Source organism: Pongo abelii, chromosome 8 (genome assembly GCF_028885655.2).
Source record: "Pongo abelii isolate AG06213 chromosome 8, NHGRI_mPonAbe1-v2.0_pri, whole genome shotgun sequence".
Taxonomy (NCBI): domain Eukaryota; kingdom Metazoa; phylum Chordata; class Mammalia; order Primates; family Hominidae; genus Pongo; species Pongo abelii.
Window position 1 is genome coordinate 131,822,637 of NC_071993.2, and position 23,430 is coordinate 131,846,066.

The window sequence follows — 23,430 nt, forward strand, 5'->3', positions numbered from 1 at the left end:
TCTCTGAAGGAACGTTTGGAAGAAAAAAATACAGGCCTTCCCCACGCCTCTCCTTAGCTTTTTAACCTGAAAAAGCGCCTGGAAGCTGGATCGGCAGACTCCCAGGTCGCATGATGGGTGACAGCCAAGTGCAGACAGAGTCAAGGGCTACCAATCCTGAGCCAAACCTTCTCCTACTGAATGGGACTATCAATTGGGACAAGTGGCTGTTTCTGTAGTCCACAGCTAAAGGCGGGGGAGGGGACCCTGTAGACCTGCAATTCAATGTCAAAACTGTAACTGACACAAGTTACTCTTAAATAGATAAATTAAAATGAAACCAAAACCTGGCCTAATAAGGAACAGTGAGTTTCACCTGGTCGGCTGACTCCATTCCTTCCCAAGTCCTCAAACCAGGTGGCATCTTTTAAACGAGTCCAGGATCTGGAGCAAGGAGGAATCTCCCTGCCAGCCGGTGGGGACTGCTGGGAACACATATGCTAGCATGTCATTTGGAAGTCTGCTAATATGTTGTAAGCAGCACAAGACGCTTGCTTGGCTTCCCAGGCCAATAAACAATGCCATTCCAACTCCTGCAGCAGTCAATAGGAAACAGTCCCTTTTCTCCACCATCCAACAATTGAACAAACATTTGTTCCTGTTGAACAACCGTCAGCCTGGCTCCATCTGCACCCGCTCCTGCAAGGCGAGCGCGGCGGCGAAGGCGGCGGCACAAATGCCCACCCCAGGATCCCAGACCCGCAATGCAAGCCATTCCGGGGGCCACTTTCCTAACACCACCGAGTCCGGAGATTGTACCGTATGGAAGACTTGTAGTGTGGCCTATAGGAGGCAGAATCCCATTCATCAAACGCTGCAAAGAGCTTTTCTTTGTTCACCATCGTCCTAAGTACAGTACGTGTTAATGAGCCCGGGCGGTCAGATAGAAGGAGCTCGGCTTCAGGGGGCGTCCGAACGCGAGGGACCCGGACAAACCTGTCCGCGCGGTTCGTCGCTGCTGCGGCGCCCCGGCCCGTACTACGAGCATTGTTCCCCAAGTCCGAAGACGGGGGTGGAGAGCTGGGGGCTGGGGGACAAGGTGGGGGGCGGGGGGAGAGATAACACACTTAGGACAACACAAACCGCAAACCCTCCCTGGATTCCGGGTGTCCTCGTTTCTTTCGTCTCTGCCCCAAGAGAAACCCTGAGCTGGGAACCTGACTCCCACGGGCTTGCAAAATCCAAGACTAGCAAAAATGTGACTCGACCAGTGTGCCTGTGCCGGACGGCCCTTCTCGCCATGTGCAAAAGCCACGCCGGCGCGGACGCCCCCACTCCGCAAGCCCCAGCCGTAGCCTCCCCGCGGGCTTCCCCCGCCCGGGACAGAATGCCCCCTCACCCCCATCCTGACCGCCCCGGACAGTCCAGCAGCAGCGGAGCCCGCCGCCTCGCTCCCGCACCCCGGAGGTGGCGGGTGCAAACTTCCGCGAACAAAAGAGTTGTCTGCAAACGATGCGGGAACTTCGAGGCGAATGGGGCCGCCCGGCTCCCGAGACTCCGCGCCTCCTCCGCAGCGGCTAGTCAGGGCTCAAGCCGAGACGCGGAGAGGACACCCCCGGGCGCAGCAGTACCCGCGCCCGCCCGCCCTGGCCTGGGGAGCGCAGACTTTTCCGCCGCAGCCAGGCTTGTTCCTCCCCATGCCTGTGCTCTGACAAGTCTCACGCCTGCATCAGGGGCGAGACCGAGCGCCCGGAGAAACCGCCCGACCCAACCCAAAGGCGAAACAAGGCAGAAAAAAGGAAACCAGCAACATTAGGAAAAAAGAAAAAAAAAAGGCAAGCCCATTGCGCACGCGAGCCGGGCTCCCTCCAGCCGGCGGCCGGGACGCACACGGCCCGGACCTCGCTCGGGGCCAGCCCCCCGGCCACCGCCGCCGCCGCCCGGCCCGGGGTCGCTTACTGTGAGCGGCGGGGCGCTCCGGGCGCGGACCCCGCGCCGTCACCGCCAGCGCTCGCCAAGTCGTCCGGGGTGCCCGCCGCGCGTCCGCCGCGCGCACGCTCGCCTGCCGGCGCCGAGCGCTTTGTACGAGCGGCTCCCGGGGAGGAGGAAATCGACTTGTCACTTCCTGAAGTGTTTGCAACTCGTCCCTTTAACCGGCACCGGCCAGGCCGCCCGCACCCGCCGCCGCCGCGGGGCCGCCCGACCGCGGCTGCGTGAACTCGGCCCGGCGCTTAGCGGGCGGCGTCGCGGGCCCGGGCACTAGGCGCGGCGGCGGCGTGCAGGAGGCAGGCGGCGTGCGGCGGCGGCGGCGGCGGCAGGCGAGTGTGCAGTGCGCGCAGCCGCCGATGGGCGGGGAGTGAGGGACTCGCGGCGCGCCGCCGGCGGGGCTAGAGGGCGTCCTGCGGGCTCAGCCGCGCGCCGCTCGCCGCGCTCGCGCCTGCGAGGCCCCGGGACGCGGGAAGTGGCCCCGGGCCTGGGCCGCGCCACCGCGGCTGCCCGGGCCCCGCGCCAGGGGCCCTACGGGCTTCTCTCCCCGCCCCCCGCACAAGCCGGGATGAAAACGCTGGGCCGCATAGGCTTCAGGCGTCCAGCTTCCGGGTTGTTAGATGCCGAGGTTTAAAAGAAACGATCACTTCAGTGGCGTGCAGGACAGCGGGCGGGTGGGGTTGGGGAGGGGGGACCTTGAAGTGTCACACTTTGGGAAAATAAAGCGCAAGTTTCCTAACTCGGGGCGCTGAGACTGTGTACTTCAGAAGCCACATCCAAAATACATGCAACTGGCGAAGGAAGGATTTGTGGTTGCTAAGCAGAGGCAAAGCATGTTTAGTTCTGTAACTTAGGATGTTGACTTAAGTTCAGGAATGTAACCCTGATAGAATAAGCAGAGTATTTTCATTGTGCTGCTCACCTGGGGGAGGGGGATTGTTTTCCTTGTGAAGTGAAGCCCTAGATTTCCCATTACTCCTTCCTACTGGTGTGTTATTTTATTGACCTTGTATCCAAAAAGCGAGTTTTAAAGAGAAGGTTTTTTAAAACTCCCTATGCCTGTTTTGTGTTCTCCTTTGCCAAAAAAACAAAACACTTCATCACTTTACATGGATTGTGTCTGCGCCATTTGAATGGTTCTATTCATAAATAAGGAAACTTTTTCTGTTGCTTCTAGGAACATTTAATTGGTTTTAATCCAATGTTTCAATCCCAGTATCAAACATAAATGAACAATTAACTTCTTGAGTTTTGTGCGCTTGGGAAACTATTATATTTCATGGCTATTGCTGAAATATTTCAGAATATCATCATACTGGATCCATTCTTTTCAGAAAAGTATGAACTGACATCTCTTTTCACACTACAGCTCACTCCACTGAGTTCTGCTGCATGATTAGAATGGACAGCAATCAGTGGAAAGGATATGAGTCTATTTATTTCAAGTTACATGATGTGGGATAGAGTCAGTTCATCCTAAGAAAGCCAAAATGAGCTAACATACAGAATAAAGAATACTAAGATATTGATATCCTTACCCATATACGTTGCTTTTTAAAAATGCATTAAGGACCAATCTTGAACAAGATCCAAGAACCGATGATGAACAAAAGAAGGCCCAAGGAATAATCTAAGAATGCTGCTATGCTTAACGAAAAGAGTGTTTCCCTAAAGCCATCTGATATCACACAATCACCTCAGCCTTTGAGAGCTTTAAGGACAGAGTTTAATTTACTAACGTTTTATTAGGAAGCCTAGAGTGACTCCTGCTGGCAAACATTCAGTTTATTCCTACAAAATTACTAGTTCATCAGGTCAACTTAAAAAACAAGATGCAGGGTCCCAGGCCTGGAAACAATTATTACAACCATTATTCTTGTTGCTTTCAGGATGATTTGCGTTTCACATTCCAAGGATGGTGGTCATGGCCAGTTCCTCTGCTGTAACACCTCCTTTCCAACCTAAAGCAGCCTGTTTTTCTGGTTCTGAGGCTTTCTTGAGGCTGTCTAGAACTAATATACTTGCTTAAGAAGTTATGCTATTAACCAATAAATAGTTACTTCTCATTTTCTAGATTTGTATCTCCAAAGGCTAAAAAGATATACATACATTAAGACCTGTGTCACACTTAACCTTCCATACTATAGGCTCTTCCCCCATTATATAATAATCCTACAGCTATATTATAAAACACCCTCACTTCTTAGTGCTCAGCTCCATAGTTCTTTACTATGAAAAAATTCTACCCAAAAGGTTGTTGTTATATTAGAGTTCTGCTCAATTCAGAAGAGTAGCTAAAAACGTAGAACTCTGGATTTAAAGCTATGTAAAAGCTGCAATGGGGCAGGGACATGGAGCTAAACTGTCTATCTTTGTTCAATCCGAAATGGTCAAAACCAAATCAAAACCAGATTTTGCACACAACCAGACACCTAAATGCAAATTCATAGGCCAATTTGGGAATAAATCCATAAATAATCTAAAAACTATTACTTGTAACTTTTCCATTATCATCAACCAACGCTAACCTTTTTAAGCCAGAGAACACCCTGGGAAATATAAAATGCAGGGATTACTTGCAGTCTTTTACGTCAAGACCAATATATGACGGCCCGGCACAGTGGCTCACGCCTGTAATCCCAGCACTTTAGGAGGCCAAGGCGGGCGATCACTTGAGGTCAGGAGTTTGAGACTAGCCTGGCCAACATGGTGAAACCCCATCTCTATTAAAAATACAAAAATTAGCCAGGCATGGTGGCAGACACCTGTAATCTCAGCTACTCAGGAGTCTGAGGCAGGAGAATCATTTGATCCTGAGAGGCAGAGGTTGCAGTGAGCCAAGATCACACCACTGCACTCCAGCCTGGGCGACAGAAAAAGATTCTGTCTCAAAAAAAATAAAAAAACAAACAAAATATATGAAAGCCAGGGATAAAACACAGCAATCCTAGTTCTCCCAAAGGAGGACTACCAAATAGAGGCACACTTGTGTGTAAGGTATGCAACACATTTCCACTCAAAACTGCCTGGGAGATAGAAATTGAGTATCATTCTATATTAGAGAGCTCCCCTATTACAAGTTTAAAGCTCTTAAGCAACAGGATGACAATAAGGGTGTGTTTTATTAAGGGTGTAACCTACTATAACTTGTATCAACAAGCTAATAAAAGTATTCACCTAAGCACATTTGTGCAGACGAGGGTAAAGGTTGGGTTTTGATATGCACTAAGGAGTGTCTTAGGTAGTTAGTGGGTGTTTTATTTTTATGCCTTTAGAACCAGATAAATGTGACGTTCAAACAAAGAGCTGAGCTTTGAGGCTTGAGCAAGTACTAGCAAATGTTCAGTTTTTCCCATCAAATCTATCTGTATGTATGGTTGTAAAAAGAGCTTACCACTAAAAAATTATAAACTGGTTTGAGAGAATAACATACTATCCTTTTCAGACTAACAAGTGAACTAAACAAACGCCAAACGTTATACACTGGACACAGCAGTATGCAGATGCACGTGTATTCACCCCTTTATTTGGCTTCCAAAAGCCACTGCCTCTTTGTCACAACCCTTGTATTAAAAGCCAGTCATTCACATTTCACACTGTTCTTTCTACATTTGAAAAGATCTTTTTTAAAGCAGAACCTTTTTAAAATTGCTTATAATAAATTATGAGAAGACAGACAACACCAAGTCCACCTTAAGTATTTTCAAAAAGATAGGTGACTGGAAATATGTTAGCAAAATATACTTCCTTGGAAAATATAAGAAGTTTCTGGTTATAGATGGAAATAAAAAATCTGAACCTATCATCGGGGCAATTTTCATGTCTTACTCAGAAAGAAAAGTTCTGTAAATTTTCCCACATCTTTGTCCAGCTACAACTAATAACCCTACCTACATTAGCATGTAGGGATCACATGACACATTAATCCCTCTGTTCTTTCCTGTCCTTTTTATCCACTGATGAAAATAAGAAATGAATTATAGCTCTGGCTGGAATCATGCATGTGTGTATATACATACATACATACATACATACATGATACATATATAGACACACACACCTTTTTAAAGAGGTATTTGGTTCCTGAGGACAAAATTACTCTTTGATCCAAGAACTAAATAAAACAATTTATTTTCACTGAAAAATAACCTCAGCAATGAGTTTAATAATACCAATCCCACTCCTTTGATACAAAATAAAGAGTTGAAAGCAGCTTGAAGAGGAATGACTATTGAGATCAGTGCATGTGAAGCCACACAGCTTTGTAACTGACTGTCTAGCACCATTGAGGTACGAAAGCATGCCAGCTGGGCCAGCATTGTGCACCACAAAGTATGGGTTGTGAGCCTAAGTCCTGAACACAAACCCTGCTTTCCAAGTTGGCAGGTGCTGAAAACACAGCAAATGTCACGCTTGCAACTCACTGGATGGAAGAGTTCTGGTAAAGTAAGCTAAAAAGAACAGAGCAACAGTTAAAACTTATTTCAACTTCATATTTTTTTTTCAAAGTTAATAGTAACTACTGGTATTATGTGCTACAAGAAAACACAAGCATGAATAACAAACATTTAAAAGTTTATGTATGGTAAATAAAAAGCTTTAAAAAAGTGTAAGAAAGGCTTTTCACTATCTACATTCAAAGTAAATGGCATAAGTAAAACTTATTAAACCTATTTTATTATTCTAATACTAAGGTTCAAAAGCATCTGTTTATGATCTTACATGAAGTAGACTCTAATTATTATCATTATAACATGGTGAGTTTCCTAGTTTGCTTCAGTTACCCCACCAAAAACATATCTAAAAACAAATTACAGTATTTTCATATTGCTATATTATAAATTGCATTTAATCTAGAAAATATTTCAACTGTAGACCAGGCTAAATGTTTATGTTACCATCTTTAAATGAAACCATTTCAACTTTTTTTTCTTAAATATTCTTTAGTGGAATTCACATTCAGTATTTGAGATATAAGCTCAAAACTTAATTTTTCTCTTGTCAACTATCTGCCATAAGTCACTGCCTCAAGAAAAATCGATTTTGAATTCATCCCTAGTGATATGCTCAAAGCTACTGCTCTCCTGCCTTTCCCCCTAAAAATGAAACTGAGTAAATTTCATTTTCATTAGGTAGAAAGGAAACTAAAACTAGATACAGTTGGTGATTTCACAGAGCTTAAAAACCCAATCTAAAGGCTGAATCCTTTGGATTTAAAATGTCAAGAAAAGAAATCTGCCTCTAGTTCTAAAAGGCAGAACATTCCTGGGAGCAGTATGAAAAGAACATTTAGCCTACATACTAGCCTGTGAATTTCTTAACTCTCCTCAGCAGTTTGTCAATCTATTATATTAACCAAAAGCAAAGATCTTTTGTTTGAATTCATACCCATGACTGTTCTAAGAGAGACTAGCCTTGCTGATTTTGTACGTGCGTAACCTGCAGCTATAGGTTTAACTGTACCTATAATATGAAAGAATTGATATGAATGAGAAGTTGGCTTACTATTTTAATTACTAGTTTACAGCTTCTCTTAACTTTTACAAGGGACAAAAAGCAAAAAAAACACCTTGATCAAAACCAGGTTAGTCAACCACTGTACTGTTAAACTACCTAACATAAAGAACCGAAGCTTTGATTCTGTTCTGTCCTAAAGAGGTACATCATATCATATTGACCTCAACTCTGTAGAACTTTCTTAAAATGGTTAAAAGACTAAAGCCCTCTAGGATTAACTAGAGAAAGCAATATGGCTCTGGCCAACATGTCTATAGTGATACTAAGCATTCTAGACATTGAGATAGTCATATAACCACCAATAAAAAGGTTAAAGAAATAAACAAACCTGAAAAACCAAATGTTTTCTTTTGTTTGTTTTTTCTTTTTTTTTTTCTTTTTTTTTGGAGATAGAGTCTCACTCTGTCGCCCAGGCTGGAGTGCAGTGGCATGATCTCAGCTCACTGCAACCTCCACCTCCCGGCTTCAAGCAATTCTCCTGCCTTGGCCTCTTGAGTAGCTGGGACTACATGTGCACACCGCCACTCCCGGCTAATTTTTTGTATTTTAGTAGAGACGGGGTTTCACCGTGTTGCTGAGGCTGATCTTGAACTCCTGAGCTCAAATAATCTGCCCGCCTCAGCCTCCCAAAGTGCTAGGATTACAGGTGTAAGCCACCGAGCCGAGCCAAACCAAATGTTTTCTAGAGTAGCATAAACAACTGATTCACCATACATTTTACACACTACACTGTCAATTCTAGTATAAACTAAGGACAAATCAGATAAACTAAAGTATTACTCAACATCAAACCGTGAATGGCACTGTTAACTTACAGCAAAGGAAATAAACCTGAATCACTGATCAAGGATATCAAATCTGGATGATGCAAAGTAAAAATCAATTATAAAATATCAGGCCACTGCTTCCTAAATGGCCAAGACCCAAATCCAATTCAACACTTTCATTAAATCCAGTGCTACCAGCTTCCTAATGCATGATCCTACAGGGACATGCTCTTGGTTCCTTTGTCTGATATCACTTGGAATAATGCCTTGGCACTCAGACCTAATGAAGGAAGGTATACCATATCCTTGTCCATTTGGTTTCAATTCAAATGCACCCACATTAACATTTTCCCCCACCATACCTACATTTCTTAGTGAATAATTACTGAGGCCGGATGCAGTGGCTCACACCTATAATCCCAGCACTTTGGGAGGCTAAGGCGGGAGGACTGCTTGAGGCCAAGAGTTCGAGACCAGCCTGGGTAACATGGCGAAACCCTGTCTCTACAAAAATTACAAAAAATAGCTGGGTGTGGTGGCATGTGCCTGTGGTCCCACCTACTATGGAGGCTGAGGTTGGAGGATCACTTGAGCCCAGGAGGTTGAAGCTGCAATGAGCCATGACTGCACCACTGCACTCCAACCTGGGTGACATAGTGAGACCCTGTCTCCAAAAAAAAAAAATATATATTACCACTTAAAACAGATAACGATCTAAATCCGAGGGGTATTCTTAGTCTCTGCTGACACATCATAAAGGACATTTCATGAAAATCTGGCATTATACTATCTGGTCCTCATTTCTTTTTTTTTTTTTTTTTTTTTTTTTTGAGATAGAGTCTCACTCAGTCGCCCAGGCTGGGGTGCAGTGGCACACTATCTCGGTTCACTGCAAGCTCTGCCTCCTGGGTTCATGCCATTCTCCTGCCTCAGCCTCCCGGTAGCTGGGACTACAGGCGCCCGCCACCACACCCGGCTAATTTTTTTGTATTTTTAGTAGAGACAGGGTTTCACCGTGTTAGCCAGGATGGTCTCGATCTCCTGACCTCGTGATCTGCCCGTCTTGGCCTCCTAAAGTGCTGGGATTACAGGCGTGAGCCACCACACCCGGCCAATATCTGATCCTCATTTCTTAAATGACTGAAAAAAAAAAAAGGTACTTCAAGCCCAGCACAGTGTACTGCTCAGGAGTCCCAGCTACTTAAGAGGTTGAGGCAGAAGGACTGCTTGAGACCAGGAGTCTGACTCCAGCCAAGCAATACAGTTAGACTTGGTCTATCAAAAAAATAAATAAGTGCTTCAGCACCAGCGCTAGCTAGAGATTAAAGAAGAAGCTACACAGTATGATTTCTAAGAAGTTCTGAAAGGCCTACCTAAACTTTCCCTCTCACTTATCTAGCACTCCTCCTCTCTTCACTCATTTAATCACTCCTAGAACACAAATGCCTACAATGGAACTGAATATACTAAAACTGTGGCACTGAGGGGTAAAATCTCAAACAATTAAACATATTAGCTCCATGGGAAGAAGGGTCCTTGGAGGAAAGAACACTGATTTGGCCTTGGTGTGTGCCAGCAATCCCGCTAAGCTGCTTTACATTTCTCATTTAATATTCACATTCCTAATATGCACGGTCTAAACCACTGCTTCTCTCTCCAAGCTGTTTCAAAGAAATGTAGGGAAGGGAAACCAACCTTAAGTACCTACTATACAGAAGGTACTTTGCTATCACCTGTAACATACTTCTGTTTCACTGGGGAAATAAGCAGTTACAGAGACAAACTGACAGTAGCCTGGAGAGACACAGGGCATAAGAAGGGCAGACCCATATACTATATATACTGTAGTATATACAGCATACTATATATAAGAAGGGCAGACCCATATACTATATATACTGTAGTATATACAGCATACTATATATAAGAAGGGCAAGGGCTGGGCACGGTGGCTCAGGCCTGTAATCCCAGCACTTTGGGAGGCCGAGGTGGGTGGATCACGAGGTCAGGAGATCAAGACCATCCTGGCTAACATGGTGAAACCCTGTCTCTACTAAAAAAAAATACAAAAAAAGTAGCCGGGCATGGTGGCAGGCACCTGTAGTCCCAGCTACTGAGGAGGCTGAGGCAGGAGAATGGCGTGAACCCAGGAGACGAAGCTTGCAGTGAGCCGAGATCGCGCCACTGCACTCCAGCCTGGGCAACAGAGCGAGACTCCATCTCAAAAAAAAAAAAAAAGAATGGCAGACCCATATACTATACCCATATACTATACTCATCTTAGAGTGGCAAATTAGGTCATCTGTGTGTAGTTTGTGTCTTGTGTCAAAAAAGAACCATACTGGGGAGACTCCTCAAATTATCACAATTTTCCTAAGGCCCAGTCTTGATCTCAATCTTTCTATATATAAAAATGGAAGTGGACTAAACAATAACATGTAAATTCCTAACTTTCTTGGATATCTCTAGGCCAGGCACAGTGGCTCACGTTGGTAATCTCAATACTTTGAGAGGCTGAGGCAGGAGGATCACTTGAGCTCAGGAGTTCAAGACCAGCCTAGGCAACATAGTGAGACCCCATCTCTACAAAAAATAGGAAAATTAGCCTGACATGGTGGCATGCACCTGTAGCCCCAGCTGCTAGGGAGGCTGAAGCAGGAGGATCACTTAAGCCTGGGAGGTCAAGGCTGCAGTGAGTCATGATCATACCACTGTACTCCAGCCTGGGTGACTGGGTGACAGAGAGAGACCCTATCTAAAAAAAAAAAAAATAGGCCAGGCGCGGTGGCTCACGCCTGTAATCCCAGCACTTTGGGAGGCCGAGGCGGGCAGATCACGAGGTCAGGAGATCGAGACCATCCTGGCTAACACGGTGAAACCTCGTCTCTACTAAAAATACAAAAAATTAGCCAGGGGTGGTGGCGGGCGCCTGTAGTCCCAGCTACTCGGGAGGCTGAGGCAGGAGAATCGCTTGAACCCGGGAGGCAGAGTTTGCAGTGAGCCAAGATCGCACCATTGCACTCCAACCTGGGCGACAGAGTGAGACTCTGTCTCGAAGAAAAAAAAAAAAACCCCTTTGGTCAAATGTATACAAACTTATCAAATAGATATCAGTGACAATACTCAAATACAAAGTTTAAGAAAACATAGACAAAGGTTTTTTTTAGATTGAATACTCATCTATCTGACTGCTTCAAATATCTTATGTACATATATATATGAGTACAGATACCTTGGTTTAAAAGAACCTTCAAGTTACCTAACAACTGAGAGTTAGCAAATGGAGTATTTAATCTCCCCATCTATACAGTCGACCCTAGAACAACATGGGTTTGAACTATGTGGGTCCACTTATACTTGGCTTTTTTCAACCAAACTCAGATCGATAATCCAATATTCTTGGGATGCAAAACTCACCTATGTATAGATTTGGTTATAAGCAGGTGGTCCCAGTATCCCTCGTGCATACCAAGGGACAGCTATTCTAGAAGCCTATTTTGTAGGGCTTTTTCTAAGCCTCAATTGATTTCAGGAGTATTATGGAGTAAATGTTGGTTTCCCCTACGATCCACATATTGAAGCCCTGACCCCTACCCTCAACGTGATGGTATTTGGAGATGGGGCCTTTGTGAAATAATTAGGGTTAGATGAGGCCATGAGAGTGAGGCCCTCAGGATGAGGTTAGTGACCTTTATTTTGTTTTTGTTTTTGTTTTGAGATGGAGTCTCGCTCTGTCACCCAGGCTGGAGTGCAGTGGTGTGATCTTGGCTCACTGCAAACTCACCTCCCAGGTTCAAGCAATTCTCCTGCCTCAGCCTCCCAAGTAGCTGGGACTACAGGTGTGTGCCACCAGGCCTGGCTAATTTTTGTATTTTTAGTAGACACGGGGTTTCACCATGTTGGCCAGGCTGGTTTAAACTACTGACCTAGGGTAATCTGCCCTCCCTGGCCTCCCAAAGTACTGGGATTACAGATGTGAGCCACCATGCCCGGCTGGGGTTAGTGCTCTTTATAAGAAGAGACACCAGAGAGCTTATGCGCTCTCTCTCCTCCAACGCCATTGCACACAAAGAAGTCATGTAGACACACATAGATGTCACCCACCTACAAGCCTAGAGAAGAGGCCTTAAAATAAAATATACCTTGCCAGCACGATGATCTTGGAATTCTAGCCTCCAGAACTCACTTTCTAGAAATAAATTTCTGTTGTTTAAGCCACCAAATTCATGGTATTTTATTATGGCAACATGAGCTAACAAGGATACACAATGTTAAATATCACTAAGTGCCCCTGTTTTATGGAGAGAAAAACTGAAGACCAGAAAAGGAAAGTAACTTGGCTAGGTCTAATCATTTTTTCTCCAAAATTAAATATTTTTAAAAATCATTTATTTGACATCTATTCTATTGCTTAATAGATTTTAACAAATTACCTGCTGTTATAAAATGAAAGGAACCAAAATAAATTCAACTGAATTTCAAGTTCAGAAAATAATCTGCTTAATTCATTGCAAATAATGAAATGATCTTACTTCTGCTACATAATGTCTTCATCATACAAATTCCAACAGGATACCTTAGCTCACTAACTGAATACTGAAGACAGCTTATTTCGTAGTGAGCTCCAGTATTCAGAATTGCCCTTTTAGTTTAATTCAGTTAATTACTTTTTAATCAAATAACAACCACAACAATTGGTAGTTTCAACTACAAAGCCAATAATTCTGTCCTATCTCTTGAACAAACTATATTATCAATTGTTTGATCCAACTGGCTCTCTCCCTGAATCTGGGCTTTCCCTCTAGGCCTGTTGGGTTTACAGAGGGGATAAACAGCTCAGCCTTGTGTGCCTTGCTTATGACTGATTCTTAAAAATCAAAATATTACTCTCATTCACAATAACAGTATAAAAGCAGCTTCCCTGAAATACAAATGCATCTCAAAGGTTCTATTTATACATAGCACCACATGTAGTTTTCACTCACAATTTCAGGCCTTTCTTCCAAAGCTTGCGTACAGCTCTTTAATTCCGCCAGGTATGTTTCATTAAATACCATATTATGACTTTCCCCATTCAGAAACCAACTAGGCTTCTTACTGAGAACATAGAAGGAAAACCTAATTATCACTGCTTCAATGCATCTAAATTTATTTCATTACCCAAATCAACAGAGTAGGGGCTAGCTGCTGTTGCAGAAAGGCAGACGGATATGGAGTATAAACTGTTCTTTCCTCCACTCTTCCTTCCCCTACCCCACCCCTCAAAGTTCCATGGTTGGAAATCATCCTAACATTTTTTCATCCTAACATTTTTTTAGCCAGGATGTACTAAAATTAGATGGGAACAAAGGCCTGACATTTTCCTATTAGCAGAAGGGTTAGGAGGAAAATGTGAACTGACAGCACCCACACTCTTCTACATTTAGCCTCTTCCTCCCAACAATTCTCTCCTCTTTGCAGCAGTAAGGCAGGCAAAAGCTAGGGAACTACAGCCATCCCAATGCCATTTCGATTCTGCTATCATCGATGATAAGCTGCCTGATCTGTAATATATTAATGAAAATTGAGAAATACAGTTCACAGTCCCCTTATTCAACCAGAGTAGTTTCATATTTTTCCTAAGCTACTCAGAAATATACACGATATGCTAATTGCTGGATCATGTGTAAATTTTTACATATTTGAGAAAACAGATGTATTAGATTTGCTTTTCTTAAGACGCTTCCAGATACTATGAACAATAAAGATCACTCACTAAAATACTTATCATTTGTTGATACGGTACTGTAATAAAAATACGTACGTAAAAATATAACATGGAAGAATTTATCATTTCTCATCTCTTCAGGAAACAAAGAAATCATTTCTTTTGAAAACAAAAATGTAGATTTTGGCTTTTTATTTCTTCTTCTAACAAGCTAGGCAAGTAATTTGCAAATACTTTAGGGCTCAATTGATCTCCTAGTTTAAGTCTTTTTTACAATGGTATCAGCATGACAAAAGTACATTCTGCCAGCCTATACATCTCAGTTTTTGAAGTCCTACTCCAGAAAAGCAGGATAGGATATTGATACATTCATGTCTTAGGAATTATTCCTATCTTTTTAAGTTTATTTCCCCGGGCCTAAACTATAGTGACAGCTCAAAATTCAGCTAGAGAAGCCCTTTTAATGATCAGTCTAATACACTGTGTTGCAAAAGATTTTTAAAACTCAGTAAGTACTGACTCAAGCTCTCTTTTTTCCTGGTTACTGGAGCCCATCTTGACATCTAAGCTGGAAATGAATGATCTTTCAACAACACTCCAGGGATTTTGCTAAGGTCATATTCAATCATTCATTAGGCTTCTTACCCCGTCGCTTTTCAGAGTTCCATTGTAGAGCTGGTTTTATTCAGCATTTATGTAGCCTGTGGGCTTGGGTATTTGTCTGCTTGATGTTGAGTTTCATTTCTATGCCCTGAACATAGGAATCCATCAATTGACCAAAGAATTTCAAACTATTCTTTTACTTTTCTAACAAATTGCATGGTGTATATGAAGAATAAATTAGCATTAATTTTCTTCCATTAACTGTTAATAAAACATGCTGATGAGCTCCCTCTTCTTCTATGGACATCTCTGTTTCCTGCCTAACCAAGACAAATGTAAGGATTTCCTAATTTTTTTCCCCACTATGCAATTGTCTTTCAGCCATATATGCTCCTCACCTCCCACAATCAAGCTCTAGGTCATGGGCAGCCTTCATTCAGTGAAATGTACAAGACAAGACTTCTTTCAGAGCCCATCAACACTCCCTCCCACACACACACACACGCCATTAGCTAAAGAGATTACTGCTGTGGAACACAAGACACTTGGTCTCATACTCTCAAAGCAGAGGGCTGTCCAGGAGCACATACACGTTAGCTTACAGAGCCCAAAAACAGGAAATCAAATCCCAGGGCTCTCCCCTGGAGACAAACTGTTCACATTTGTACAGATTTTCATTGTAGGCCACCAGACAGACAGACAGACACACACATACACACACACACAATTCGTAAAATAAAATTACTTAAAAGAACATAAATGAAAGTCATTAACATAGGCAGGAATACGCTATTTCTTTGTATACCAATTTGAAGAAAATTATTTCAAGGCCATAAGAAACTTAACTACTAATGTAGGTTCCTTAAAAATTGAGGTTTCTATTATACTCTGGATAAATGTGAATTGAGGTCAACATACAGTACCGCATTACAGTATCATGGAAATTTTAAAATAAGTAAGTCCACTGAAGCACATGATTCATAAAAAGACTAAAAGTCTTTTGTATATACTTAGCTCCCTTATTTCTTCAAAAAGAAAAAAAACCCAGAAGATTGCATGCATACCACAGATAAAGAAAAAAGGAAAACTCAGTGCTACTACAATGGGAAAAAAATCATTCAAGGACAGTTTGTACTTATTTTTAAATGGCTTTAGTCAGGCTGCCAAGAGTGATATCAGGTTTGATTCTCACATACATAAATGCCAGTCCCAAAAAGCAACTCTAACTTGTGCACCTGGCTTAAAACAAAATGTACTGAAAACTTTGTATTTGTTAATTGGTGTAACCTACCCATTCAGGCCTCAATTCCCTTTGGACTTGCACACGCACTTCCTACACACAGAAGTGGCCTGTTATGCAGCAATAATCATAGTGAAAAGCAGCAATTCCGTGCAGGCTCCACAGAGAAATCGCGTTTGCATTTCAAACAAGTTTCCTCAAAATAAGCGTCTTTCGATTAAATGAAATCACAATTCCAACTTCTTATCCACAGAAAACAGCATTAACTATGTAACTTACTGCTCCTTTTTATAAGTGCATAATTTCTGTCACAGTTACCCACATATTTATACAATTTAACAATACTAAGTTAAATAATGTATTTATGGTTTGTTTCAGGAACCTAGGGACATTTGCTGGCCTGGTTTTTACAGTTTGGTATTATGTGAAAATACTAATTTCTTATTAGCATTTTTGGACCTTCCATTTGTTCTGGTTTTAGTCCCTAAGAAGCCAGCTTCCAGCAGGATTAGAGTAATAAGAAGAGATGACAACTTCCTTTTCCTAACCTTATCAAAAGCTCTATGGTTAAAAAAAAAAAGAAAAGAAAAGAAAACCTTCACCTTTGCAAATGGCACAAACATGCCCCAAATAGTGACTCGAAAAGCTTTTCAACAAAGAACTATTCCAAGCTTTTTGTGAATCAAACTCAACATCTCAGTCTAGTCACACAGAAAGCCTAGTTTGTAGGATTAGCACATTAAAATAGCATATACTTAACTCAAAATTCTAAGAGTACTTATCTATGTTATATTTGAAATCAAAGAATATTAATGTGAAAAAAAAACAAAGACCCGATCTCAAAAACTATAAAACTTTCTACAGTTTAAGATCTCCTGTCTTGTAAAATCAACACAATTTTGTAAAAAATTTAAATTGCATACATTTTGAAGTAATTTCTCACTTTTTACATGTTGAAAATAAAAGCTTTTCAAAAAATGTTATTTTTGTTGACAGTCCACGTACATGTCCTTCAACTATCTTGTCTTAATGGTTGATCAATGTTGATCTAAATGAAAAACTCACTCCTCCGTCTACCCCTCCCCAAAAAGAAAAGGGACGTAATGTTAGACTTACTCAATACAGGAGTAACATTTGCCAAATAAACAAAAAGTCACTTATGTAACCCAATAGGCCCACAAAGCTGAAAATCATCAAAAAATTATGCAAAAATTTGTATTTGGCTCCAATATTAAAATACTACCACAAATACAAAATGGTATTAAGTATAAATATGACTTATCTTTTCAAAAACATTAATAAACTGTTTCTCTTGCTAAATTAGCCCCTAACTAGAACATCTTTGTGCATATATCACTGCAGGCTTATATAACTTACACTACCCTTTCACAGAAGAATGACAAAATTCTTAACAGAGGCAAGTCTTTGAGTAGGGGGATGGGGAAAAGTAATGAAGGATGATATGAGACAGAGTTGGCTGACTGCTATTATGATACTCCACAGATGAACACTAATAAAATAACTACCTATCTTTTCTAACTGAACTTTATATGTAATCATCATGGGTCTCCAGCTGTACTGCAAATGCTACAAAGGCAGAGACTTAGCACCTGTGAGGCAGAATATGCTAGGAGAAGAGTATGTGTTTTAAAGTCAGACAGACCCAGATAAAAATCCTGGCTCCATCTGTACTGTTGAACCTCATAAAAGTGACTTCACTTCTCTCAGCTTCATTTTCCTTATAAGTAGAAACAAGAACAAGCAATACATACCTCAAGAAGATATTGAAAGGATTCAGTTACTTAATAAGACAACTTAACATAGCGCTAGCAAATAATAACACTCCTTAGTTCTCTTTCCTTCTACTACCCTTACAGTGTGTAGAAGACCATAGCTGCAAAATGCAGGCTTGATAACTTGAGCAACTGATACATTTCTCTGATTTTGTTTAATTATATACATAAAGGTAAGAGGCCTTTTCACAGGTATTAATTAAGTTTAAAAATAACCACCATCCAACACAAAATAGTATTTCTTGTTATATTTCATAAACAGTCTAACAAAACACTAACAAAGTTATTTTGCTTATTATTCTGATGCTGGAATAATTTGGTCAAATATTCATAAATAGTTATCAACTTTACCAAGGCACAAAAATCAAGAATACATGCTTTCTATAAACTCATTTACTACTTTAAAGTTTTTAACTGTTTAGCAGTTACAGGAAATTTTTTTAATCAAAAAGAAAACTATTCACATTTCAAATACAAAAGAAAATTAAAATTATTCTTGATTGATCTCTAAAACCCAACCACTTAGATGCTCATTATTATTATTTTCTTTCACCAATCCAGTATACTCTATTCAACATGTGCATCCTGTGTACTTACTAAGCATTTATTTGCACAAGGATTTTCTGTGTCAGGTTAACTTTGCTGTGTAGATTCTGTGTAGCTACCTGAATTTGTCCAAGAAAAAGTCTCACATTTTTTGGAAAACCAATGCTGCTACACTGTTTCCAGATCTGCCTCCAAAGCTGAACTTGGGTGTTGGCAGCTCTTCGAAAAGTTCAAATCCTGTCAGACAAAATTTAAATACTTTTATTAATAATTGAGTCTCATACTTACATTTATTTATATGCATGCATTAACATTGTACCTTTGAACCCTTTGTAAAACTATGATTCCAAACTCTAAATTGTGCTGAATTTCACTTCATGAGTTTTCAATTCTACTATGTATGTACAGCATATGTATGGTCATCCAAAATCACTTTGAATTTAACAAGGAAAAGACAAGACCAAAAACAAATTGGAAAAAACAGGCTTTCCATCCACCTCCCATTTCCTCCACTTCCTGTATGTCATCCCTGCAAAGCTGTATCTCTGTTAGCCTCTATCACCTGGTTTGTAGGAAGCAGCTAGCATGTGTCAAGTTTTTTTGTTTGTTTGTTTGCTTTTTGAGACGGAGTCTCACTCCATCACCGAGGCTGGAGTGCAGTGGCACAAGCTCAGCTCACTGCAACCTCTGCCTCCAGAGTTCAAGCGATTCTCACTTCAGCCTCCCAAGTAGCTAGAATTACAGTTACGCACCACCACACCTGGCCAATTTTTCATATTTTAGTAGAGACGGGGTTTCGCCATGTTGGCCAGGCTGGTCTGGAACGCCTGATCTCAAGTGATCCACCCACCTCAGCCTCCCAAAGTGCTAGGATTACAGGCGTGAACAACATCGCCTGGCCCTGTGTTGAGTTCTTGCTAAGTGCCAGGCATTATTTTGAGTGCTTTATATGTAGTAATCTTATTAATTCACACCACACATATAAAAGCACTTAATACAGAAAGGCAAAATAACTTGGAAATATAAATGAACTTGTAGAAGAAGTTCTGGAGAAGGGTAGTGATGACAATTGCACAAAAAAATGTAAATGTACTTAATACCACATAAGTGTACACTTAAAAATGGTTATAAAACGGTATATGTATTTCAGCAGAATTAAAAACAGTAATTTATAACAAAGATGAAGACTCAAACTAAACGAACTAATAAAGGGCCTGGAAGACAAGGAACTAGTAACTTTCAAAGCATCACAGTATGGTTTAAAAAAAATTAACTTGGAATCTAAAATCCTAGGTGAAGTCTCAGCTTCACCACTTACTAAATGAGATAGACTGTCAAGTTACCTCTACCATGATCCTGATTTCTATGCACTTTCTATCACTTGAGGCCAGGTATTCAAGACCAGCCTGGGCAACATGGCAAAACCCCATCTCTAAAAAAATACAAAAATAAGCCATTGTGGTGGCCTGCGCCTGTGCGCCTGTAGTCCCAGCTACTTGGGAGGCTGAAGTGGGAGATGCCCGGATGATGGAGGCTGTGGTGAGCCGAGATTATGCCACTGCACTCCAGCCTAGGCAACAGAGCCAGACTCTGTCTCAAAATAAATTTTAAAATTAAAGTAAAATAAAACACCAATCAAGGTTTTCCCTCATTGATGGACCTATTAGTTTTGGAATATTTTTTTCTTGAGGCAGGGGTGGGGTTCTGTATTTTTCTAAATTTTCATGCTTTGAGCTCAAATAACTCTTGTAAACAGAAAAAAATGTTTTAAGTGATGTATACTGGCCGGGTGCAGTGGCTCAGGCCTCTAATCCCAGCCTTAAGCTACTAATACCAATGCACCACACCACCCCATCAAATTCACTGTGATTTTGTAAAGATCCAAATAAGGTAATGTAGTATTTTCCTAAACTATGAAATAAAATGTTATATTAGTTTGCTTTTAAAAAATAAAACAAATAAAGCTGGAAGGTCACTTACTAAAATGCCAACGAGGGCCTGGCATGGTATAATCCCAGCACTTTGGGAGGCCAGGTGGGAGAATCACTTGAGCCCAGGAGTTCCAGACCAACCTGGACAACATGGCAAAACCTCGTCTCTGCTAAAAATATAAAAATTATCCAGGCATGATGATATGTGCCTATAGTTCCACCTACTCAGGAGGCTGAAGTGGAAAAGATCACTTGAGCCCAGGAAGTCAAGGCTGCAGTGAGCCAAAATCCTGCCACTGTACTCCAACCTGGGCAACAGAGAGAGAGAGACCATTTCAAAAATAAAAATAAAAATTATATTATTGCATCAATTGGTCTATCATACTATTTCATTATACATCCTAATTCATGTTATCTAACTTCACCAAATCATAATAACTCAATATTATAAAGCTTATTAAAAGCTTATCGTAAGAAAACTTTTCCAAATTAGGACATTCCTTTTAATAAAATAATATGATGTATCTTAATGCTGGAAAATGCAGGCATTGTGCTGGATACATACATAGTTATACACCCATATTTGTTTTCAAAAATTTTACAAATGCTTTGGATATTTAATAATAAAAATTTTCTGTCTGTATGAATTTTCCAGGAGTAACTTTTTAACTCCCTGAACTAACCCTACAGAATTGGAGTTATTATATTTCAAAATAGAATATACCAAAATATTAATAGTGGTTGTACTCCACTGATGGTAAACAAATTGTCTTAATTATTTTAATCTGTATGCTTATGTGTTGACGTTGATATTTTTCAATTATTTAGATAATAAATTTGAATTACTTTTTCTTTTAAAGGATAGTTCCCCAAACCTGAATAGATTCAGAAAGACTCCCTTAAATTGCTTCTGAAGTAAGATGGGTGGTTATTGTTTTCGTTCATTCATTGTCATAAAGTCAATTCCCTTCGACATCAAATTAGAACACGGGCAAATGGTTCCAGGTAACCCTCACCAAAAAAATTACAACACAAAGTATTTGTATAATCAGGGGTATCAAGGAAAAAATGCAAGATCTGTTTCAACAGTTTTATGAACATTTATAGTTCAAATAAGAAAGAATCTTAAAAGATTGGTGAAACAAGCTTTATTTTATGCAAAGAGAATGTGGCAGCCAGTATGAGTAGTCAGGAACAAGACCTCTGGCAGTGACGCAGGGCAATGTATTCTGTTACTGTCCCATATCTAACTCCAAATACCATTTTCTAAGGGACTCATGCCTAAAAAATGTTTTCAATTGTATATAATTATTTATATAACATTTCCCATTATAACATTTCGCTTAAATTCTGTATTTTGTTCTAAAATTGAACATAGTTTACTCAATAGTTTTCAGACAAAGACACATTTTTAAGTACTCTAACCAGGCTAAAGTCTGTTCCTCATTATCAAAGACAGACAAATATGTTTTTGTCTGCTGGTTCTAGGAGTAAAAAAGAACACCTGTATTTAAAAACCAGGAAAGAAACTTGCCCTACACAGTGTAACTTTGAGCATTTATTAAAACTGTCAAAGTTCAGGAAGAGGAAAGGCTTATTGATACAGGGCCTCAACAGTTCTAAAGGAAACAAATTTAACATGGAAGATAATAAAATAAATGGCATGAAATAAAAGACAATAAATCACATACAATTCTTGTTTTCCAGAGGCAATAGTAATGAAGCCATAAGCTCATATTTCAAGCCTCAAACACTTCAGGTTTTACATTATATAATCTGTCAAAGCCATTGAACACACACAAAAGGACATGTGTTAAGTGTTCTCCCAGCCTATTCCCTTAATACTAAAAAGAAAACAAACTCTAAAATAAGGTATATCCAAAACGGTTATAAATGGTACACAGTAAACTATTCTCTTGAGGTAATTCACTTTCCATTAGCTTGTGACAACTGAGGTTCAAAATTTAACCAAATATTGAGTACCATATTATTTACCCAAGACTCCATCCTGAAAATTTATCCTATCCTTTAAAAAGTACAGGATCAAAAAAAAAAAAAAAACTAATCTGAAAAGGATTCTAAGAAAAAACAAGCAAATATCTGTAGATTCTCAAGATACTTTCCCAGAAATGCCTGTGCACTACATAAAAAACTGGCAGATAAAATATTTCTTAAAAAATGCAAGGAACAGTCTGCCAGAGAACTCAAAATATTTTGTGTATAGATTACAGATTCTCAGTTCTCACAAGATCTCCACTAAGTAGATACGGCACTAATTACACTTTGCTAACTAGGCAAAAAAGGAGCCTGCCTCAGCACCAGAATCTTCTATCAATTCCCTACATTTTAATTCTGTGCAATCTTAAAAATAATTGTTCTATATCCTCTGAAAACAAGAACTGTTCTATAATCTCTGAAGACCTAAATGACCACTAGGGCAAGACAGCTAAAGTATCTATAATATCAAAACTCTCAGCATGTAAGACAAAAGTACTTCTTCCATTTGCATTATTATGGATTTGCCAGTAAATCAGTGCACTGAAGTCAGAAGCACAATATATGTGCTTTTTGTTTGATTCTATAAATAATAGATTATATACCTTAAATAAAAGATTGTATGACTCAAATAGAGAACTTAAGTTTTTCTTTTTTGTTGTTTAGATATGTCTCACTCTGTCACCCAGGCTGGAGTGTAGTGGCGCAATCTCGACTCACTGCAACCTCCGCCTCCTGGGCTTATGCGATCCTCTCACCTCAGCCTCCTGAGTAGCTGGGACTACAGGCACGCGCCACCAATCCCAGCTAATTTTTTGTATTTTTAGCAGACACAGGGTTTCGCCACGTTGCCCAGGCTGAGAACTTAATTTTTACAGGCTCATAAATGTTAGTATTTAACTGCCAACGTTTCTCAGAAAATTTTTTAAAAGATCTCTGGATCTCAACCAATGTTATTTCTCTGTGCTTTGCATATACAGTCAAAAGTTATTGTCAAGGTAATTAACAGAGAAAAAAGCAGGCAATTCCCACAAATAGAAAAGTAAAACACTATAACACAAAACGGGGAGAAAACTTATTTAAGTACATGAAACCTGAGGTAAGCACACATTTAAACACCATATAGTCATTTACCTTCACTGAATTCATTTAGCAACTCTTCCTTGGTCCAATTACATGACGTTATTAGAAAAAAGCCTTTTACTTTCAACACCCTGGAGAGAGATTTCACATATTGCTTCCTCTTCTCAATTGCATTGTCAGGATTAAGGCTTATGGCATCAAAAGTCCCTTTGTCAATACAAATATGAAATCCAGACAGCTGTGTGGAGAGATTCAAAAAGTCTTCTACCTATATTAAAAGTCA

General features: G+C 40.5%; 1 protein-coding gene across 8 annotated transcripts in view; it reads right to left on the minus strand.

The window, feature by feature from the left end:
* Window positions 1-6,080: 6,080 nt before the first annotated feature.
* Window positions 6,081-23,430, minus strand: part of EEF1AKMT2 (EEF1A lysine methyltransferase 2) — a 45,440-nt gene continuing 28,090 nt past the window's right edge. For 2 of the 8 annotated variants that reach the window (XM_063727795.1, XM_063727796.1), the window contains exons 5-7: window positions 23,199-23,415; window positions 18,258-18,375; window positions 6,081-6,416 (exon numbers count right to left, since the gene is read on the minus strand). In XM_063727795.1, the coding sequence (XP_063583865.1) occupies window positions 18,281-18,375; window positions 23,199-23,415 (312 nt within the window). In that variant the 3' untranslated portion in view covers window positions 6,081-6,416; window positions 18,258-18,280. Of the gene's footprint in view, window positions 6,417-13,234; window positions 13,347-13,659; window positions 13,793-14,601; window positions 14,708-17,825; window positions 18,376-23,198; window positions 23,416-23,430 lie in introns of those variants that run through there. The other 6 variants (XM_054523015.2, XM_024253391.3, XR_010141641.1 and 3 more) reach the window with 5 other exon arrangements.